Below are 7,062 nucleotides of genomic sequence, written 5' to 3'. Positions count from 1 at the left end.
TATAATCTGTATCACATTGACAAGAAACACATACCAGGTGACAGAGTCAAAGATCGAGCAGCACAGGCATCCTGTTCCATCAATTCTATAGTTAATGCCCTGAGTATGGAAAACGAGCGTGAAGTTTGCTTGTGCAGCAGCCTCGTCTATTCCGGGTTTGGGAGTAAGGCAGAACACGCTCGTCACATTGCCGTATTTTCTAATGCCCGCCCAGAACTTGGCTACAATCTTACGGCACTGAAAACTTCCAACGACCGTGACAAATTCAGCCGCGGCGTGGTAGAAGAACTACGCGGCAAGGTGCCTACGGCCTCTGTCAGCGATCTTGTCTTCCATGCACCAGCTGTCGTTGCCTTTTTGTGGAAAGAAAGGTAGGTCTCTCCTCGCGCATGTCAGTGTAACGGATACTAAATCTCATAGCTATGGGGTCATCTGTGAAGATCTTGGCGCACCAAAGCTCGCAAGGTACGATTTGTCAAATCGTGTCATTAAGGTCGGCACTGAGGGGCTCTATACCTACGCCGTTTATTTCGGCGACGTTTGTCCTCTGCATCGAGGTCCTTCTTTTGCCTTGGAGAGCACAGAAGTCGCAGTGTCGCTGAATGAAACATATTACAACTTGGAAACACTTCCAATCAGTGCGCTAGGTATCGATTTCAATTCGTTGGATATGTTCTAGAACTTGTAACGAATGAGTATCAACTTCATTCTGCCGCTGGCTAGCTTAAGACACGAGCCTTCCTCCATTATAAGTGGATTGCGCCAATCTAAATCGACCTCTCCCTCTTGATGCCCTGCCTTTGGTTTATATTTTACCTTGCCGCTTTCTGAAGAGCAAGGGCACGGGATAACTACATCGAAAGCTCTCATTGGAACCGGTATTACGGCCCCGGCATTTGTAAATAAAAGTAGGTTGCGTACGGTTCGTTGACGGGGTTTTTCGCCCGCCCAAGCTATGATAGGTCCCTCCTTCTTTTTGTTAGCTGTATCGCCTAATAGACGGGGGCATTCTTACAATAAGCTTTGAGTACTCTCTGACAAGTTGGCTTATCATACAGTTCTTCTCGCCCTTGTGCTGAAAAAGTCCAACGACGACTTGCTCCCACTCCAAATTGGAATCGCCAACTTTCTCAGCCAGCTCCAAGAGGGGCGAGATATCACCTACATCCTCAAGCGACATAACATCCATTGTATCGTAGAGAAACTCTTTTTATTCGTAGAAGTGGGTGCTTCTCTTCTTATTACCTTTGACCAGAACTGTGGTGCGTAGAGGAAATCCATAAGCCTGCAATTTCGCTTCGTGCGGGGTCGGAGGGTGATGTGGGACAAGGTAGGGCACCATGGAGAAACTCTTAGCTAACAGGCAGTCGAGATTCGGTCATCGGTTACTGAAAGCAAACCAATTGCAAGTATTAGGCAGTCGCATTATATTGATACCGGTATATTTACTCTCATAGATCCGTAGGAGTCTTTGTTGCTGGTTTACAGAGGCATTTGTAGCCGGTCACCGGCTAAGGTGGTTCTGTTGCGCTAAAAAGAGCAAAATTGTAAGTCTAGTGAATTTTTCTTGTAGCACTAATAGTAACTAGCCTATGTTCTATGCGACAAGTTCAGTGTCTGCGACACGCAACATCGTAGTTTACGAAGTCAGCCACGGTAAAGGACCCTGCGTCATTTGTTGTATGGGACAGGAAGAGCAGGATATGGCTGATTAAGGCCGTAAGATCTGCATGTCGAGGGAATTGATTGTGAACGAAATCGTGCGTAACCCACAGCAACGGACAGTTGTTGAGCAAGGTGCCATCTCACCTGCAAGGTCCGCCTACACCTTCTATGAATAGCCGCTTTGGTATTTTGTGTTTTGCTGTGATGTCCAAAGACTTGTAGTGTTGAACAAAAGAGAAATACACCATAACCACGATCAAAGTGCAGCAGCCCTGGCAACACGACAGAAGCGGACGAAGTTATGTCGACGGCGCACGGTTTTGTCGACGTTACGTATACCCAAATCATTGTTTACTCAAACAGAACAGAAGGAAAGACGTTGTCAATTGGTAGGGGGCTCATTCCTTTACTTCTGGCGAGTTCCACTTCGTTTGATACTGCCATTCAAGGGGTGAGAGGGGGATACGACAGCTTATTTAACGAGTATATAGCATGTATTTGTTTTTTAGACCGGATTGGTTAGTTATTTGATCGTAGTGCGTCTTGCGCCGAACTCAGTCCCTGCAGCGTAGACTTACTCACCTTGCTCCCAATCTTCAAGCCGAAGGTGGAAGTAATGCACTCCCGAATTGGCGCTATAACATATCGCGAGTCTCAAACGGGTAAGTATTTACAAAGCAGTTGATCGGATCAGCAGTACGTGCATACTACTCGGAGACGATAACCAGTTCCGCTCTATGAACGGACACCGTTTATATGCTGTGCAGCAAGAAGCAACAAGGCGGCGCTTTTCAATACAACTACACCCTTCACGCCACACCGGCTCGTATGGCGTAGTATAGAAACGCAACGTATGTACTGTTGAACATCACAGCGGAACACAGATGAAAGAAGTGCGTTGATTCTGTAAGCTAGAGATGCCGCCGAGGCACGCTATTTATGGAAGGCGCAGGCTGGACCCTGCATGTGATGCTGTTTCATGTTCAACAACACACTCTCAAGACTGAACACAGATGGGGCATGTTGGGAAGTCATAACACTTGCTCTCGAATTTTTTTCATTACCCCTTTTCTGTTGGAAGCGCAAGGCTTCTACTCGGTTGATAATTATCACGGTTATTGGGTTCTTCGTAACTGTCGTTGGTGCTTGTGTTGAATTCATCTATCTAGAGGTAGCGCTCACCCAAACTGGTGATGTTTGAGATCTGTTTGAGATCAACCACGTGTGGCCAATTAGAGGCCAGCATTCGCTGCCTTCCACCGCCAAAGCGGCGCTGGCAGCAACATTTTCACTTCCCTGCAAATTTTTTTTCTTGAGCAGCCTCATATTAAATACCCTTTTCTTCTCCAACAACAATGACTTCTTATCACACCCTACGCCGGACGTCTATTTTCGCGATTTGGGCATTTGCTCTGCTTAACCCTATTACGCTTATTCGACTGTACAACACAAAGGTACATCCAAATGACAAATTGAAGAAGGCTTTCTTCGCCCTTCGCCCACTCTTACCAAGTTCTCATGGAGTTGACCTATGTCTCGAATTTTGTACTAGTTCATTGACTTTTCTATACAAAATATTCCGCAATATGGAGATTATGGCTTCAGTCAATCCATAGCCCTGGAAAAGCAGCAAGTTCATTTGTTGGTTCCAGCAAATCAGGCCAATAGTCGAATATGTCGAACCTTGATGAGTGCCATCGTTAACGACTATCTGTCGGATAACGCCTCTGTAGACTGAAGTCGCAGGGCTTGGTGTAATAGCTGGTTGTCATAGCGTCGGCTATCATGACTAAACTTAGCCGAAAGTTAAATTCGGACGAAAGGAAGTTTTTTGGTATTAAGCAGAGGGCTGCAGACAAAGTCTGTAGCACCACGACGAAAAAATAACATCAATGATTTTGTCAAACAAGCTTAGCTAACAATGAGTCTCATAACGTGAAACTAGCTTACAGAATCAACGCACTCCTTTCATCTGTGTTCCGCTGTGACGTTCAACAGAAACTACATGCGCCACTGCTCTAACGGGACACCAAAAAAAAAAAAAAAAAACCCTTGTACATTCATAAGCAGAACACACGCTTGCCGTCTGCAGCCGCAATGCCCGAATCATTATTCACGAGGACCAAATCTCAGCCTGAAGTAGAATGTAGGTCCGTATACTTGAAAGAATATTTGACCACAGGTCACTATTAATAACATATGCACAGACACACAGAGAGAGATGTAAATACAACACCTATTTGTTCAATCCTATTCCCCATCATTATGTACAGTACTAGACTTTCCCCGAGAGCCGTGGCAACAATGAAGCCAAATACGGTTCCTTGCTGATGCCTATTTGTGGTCATGTTCGCTAATCTAAGAGGACGCATTAGCGAAGAGTGGTATCCAAGATATTCTAACTTCGGCCATAAATATCTCCGAGCACGGCCATGTTATGCTTGTCAATGTCTAGAACTTGGTACTAGGATGAAGTTTCTCCTAGCTTCTCACTTCATCGCCTGCATTTCAGTCATCACGGCAGCGGCTTGCGGCCAGAAGGTGTTATGGGTAGCGAACTGCGGTGACACAGTAGGAGCATTACCGGCAGGGATGGGAGACACCTTCAAGGCCTTGAACTCTGCTGTTGTTAGTGACATAAACTCCATATATGCCGGTTCGACATATACCGTCGCATACGCGCATACCACGACGTCCGCATCATGGTCGTACACTACACGAGGGGGCAACAGGTATCTTGTCAGTCCCACTAACTCGGCAGTCTGTACACAGCATGCGAACGTGGGTGGTGTGTTCGGTGCAACGACTGCGGTTGCAACAACCCAATCCTCCGCCCAGAGGCAGATAACGCCTGTGCCGTTATCACCAACTTGGGCAACACCCGTTGCGGCGGTGCAAACCAGGACATTAACAGGGACCGCTCCAGATTCTGCACAGAATGTCGTGTACTGGGGCCAGCACGGTGGCGCAGTCCCTGAGAATGAGCTTGCCGCTTTTTGCACCAGAGAGGCTGGCATCGACATAATAGTCCTTGCGTTTCTGTTCAAGTATGGCAACGGAAACGTGATTCCAAGTGGAAGTTTTGGCTACTCTTGCACAATTGGAGAGGGTCAGCAGTGCGACTCTCTGGCCAAAGCTATTGAAACATGCAAGTCTAACGGAATCAAGGTGATTGTTTCTCTTGGTGGTAATGCTGGTGACTATTCTCTGTCTTCCAAAGAGGAAGCAGAGAAAATCGGCCAGAACCTCTGGGATGCCTACGGCAACTCCAACAAAACCGGCTCGGTGCCACGACCATTCGGCAAGACATTCGTCGATGGATGGGACTTCAACATCGAACACAACAGCGGCAGCAAGTATTATGAGTTTCTGATTGCCTCGCTCCGCTCCAACTTTGCCTCCGACCCGGGAAACAAGTACCTCATAACTGGGGCGCCTCAATGCCCTATCCCGGAGCCTAACATGGGCGATATAATCTCCAGGGCCAAGTTCGACTACTTGTGGGTCCAATTCTACAACAACCATGAGTGCTCAGTCAACGGTGGGATTAACTACGACGACTGGACAAGGATGGTGGCAAATACGCCCTCCGCCAATGCCAAAATTTTCATCGGTGTTCCCGCCCATCCTCATGCTGCCAATGGCCAGGACAGCGGGGCCATTTACTATCTCCAACCTAGTAAGCTTGCTCGTCTTGTTGGCCAGTATAGAAGTGACCCCGCCTTCGGCGGCATCATGATCTGGGCTGCGGGTTTGTCAGATGCCAATGCCAACAATGGGTGCAGCTATGCTCAGGAAGCGAAGAGAATCTTAACGCATGGCAAAGTATGCTAGGCAATTCGTTGCTGTATACAATCCAGTCAATTACAGCTATGAGTCTATGACAATCGCCAGTGGTTCCTTTTGACCATGATGACGGACGGGCGGCGGTACAAACACTAAGCAACGCCATTGCTGACGAGACAAACATCATTGCAATGGTATGCAAGAGTGAAGAAAACCGGTTCGGGACGATGGATGGGAACGGTATGGTTAGTCGTTAGTTACACATACGTATTAGTAAAATAGATCATGTCGTTTCATGCAATCCCTTTCATCTGAGGAGCACTCCTCCATCATACCTATACTTGACTGGTGTTGTCAGATGCCGGTTCCGGTTTATTGTTGCGGACTCCACATGTCCGCCCGTAACACCAATTCAACCTCAACCCCTTCATCCAACAAACTATGGTTTAAACATGTGTGATATGTGCCACAGCACATTGAACGCTGTGCAGAGTCTCTGTACACACACACCACGCTGGCGAGTCTCCACTGAATGACAGTGATCGGCGCAACCAGAACGGAGTAACACTTTCACATCGTAGAAGAAGGCTAGGCCATAACCAGACTGTGAAAGGCCTCTAGCGAGTTGATTCAACTAACTAGTACATACCTAAGCGGTTTACTATGAAGAGGAAGAAAAGGAAGTCTACATAGTTCGTGACATAATAACAGCGCCTTACATCTTCCCAATACGCCTCCACAGAAGGTCCTAGAATTAGCCCGCCGGGGAGTTGGTGATAGGCGGCAAAGAGGCCGTTCAAGCGGCTTGACCCGTTGCCTGTTATGCAACACTCCATCTAAGAGCATCGACTCTCTGCAGTTGTCTGGTCTTCCTGTAACGAACAGAATATCAGTGACCGACGAGGTCTATTTCATCGATTGGGTTATAGGCCGTTGCGAGCCATCATGAGTAGTTCCCTCAGCAGCCCCGGTCTCTTTGGATCGTGCATAGATTGTGCAGACTTTATATGAGATATTCGTGAACAAAGCCCACATATCTGTAATAATTATAAACGCAACCTTGCTCTTGGACAAGCACTATGTTGAACGTCTGCCACGGGCTACCACTACAGTAGTAAGAAATAGTTTCGTGTCCTAAGGTGGTCATCAGAATGACCTCGCATTTTGCTAACCAAAAGTCGTGTCACAGCACCATCACGACTTGTCTAAGACACTCACATGAGCACAGACCATTAGCGCACCATAAAGCTGTAGTCTAGATAGCTTCCTCTTCCCTCCTCCTTAAGGCACAACTACGTTACTACTAGCACCTTAGATTCGCCCCGTGATAGTTTGTGCCTTCCTTTTTGGTTGCGCCGCCGTCTATTTCGGCCATCGTCAACGCGGCCCAGCCACCACGCCTGACAGGGGCGACCTTAGAACCATGAAGTCTCGCGACTGACGCGTCGCGATTGAGACCACCCACGAAGACACCCACAGCGCGATTGACACGTCGCGATTGAAGATACCCACGAAGATACCTACAATGGCCCCGGAAATCGACACTCCCGCCTGGAAGGCCAGTATTTTAGAAGGCATTACGGCATTCCCCCATGTCTATACCATTGTTAC

At 47.6% G+C, this 7,062-nt stretch overlaps 2 protein-coding genes across 2 annotated transcripts; both read left to right on the top strand.

Annotated features, from left to right (window-relative positions):
• Positions 1-105: 105 nt before the first annotated feature.
• Positions 106-679, top strand: MAA_10921 (RNA recognition domain-containing protein; the record flags this gene model as incomplete). The annotated part of the gene is made up of 3 exons (XM_011412867.1): positions 106-163; positions 215-371; positions 421-679. The coding sequence occupies 3 exons, from the start codon at positions 106-108 to the stop codon at positions 677-679; spliced, it is 474 nt and encodes a 157-aa protein (XP_011411169.1).
• Positions 680-4,134: 3,455 nt separating this feature from the next.
• MAA_00415 (class III chitinase ChiA2) lies at positions 4,135-5,499 on the top strand (the record flags this gene model as incomplete). The annotated part of the gene is made up of 1 exon (XM_007818413.1): positions 4,135-5,499. One exon carries the CDS (start codon positions 4,135-4,137, stop codon positions 5,497-5,499), a length of 1,365 nt encoding a protein of 454 aa, XP_007816604.1.
• Between the last annotated feature and the right edge of the window lie 1,563 nt (positions 5,500-7,062).

Source organism: Metarhizium robertsii (assembly GCF_000187425.2).
Source record: "Metarhizium robertsii ARSEF 23 chromosome Unknown MAA_Scf_3, whole genome shotgun sequence".
Taxonomy (NCBI): Eukaryota; Fungi; Ascomycota; class Sordariomycetes; order Hypocreales; family Clavicipitaceae; genus Metarhizium; species Metarhizium robertsii.
The sequence above is the reverse complement of the archived record's forward strand: the minus strand, read 5'-3'. Positions and strand labels throughout refer to the sequence as shown.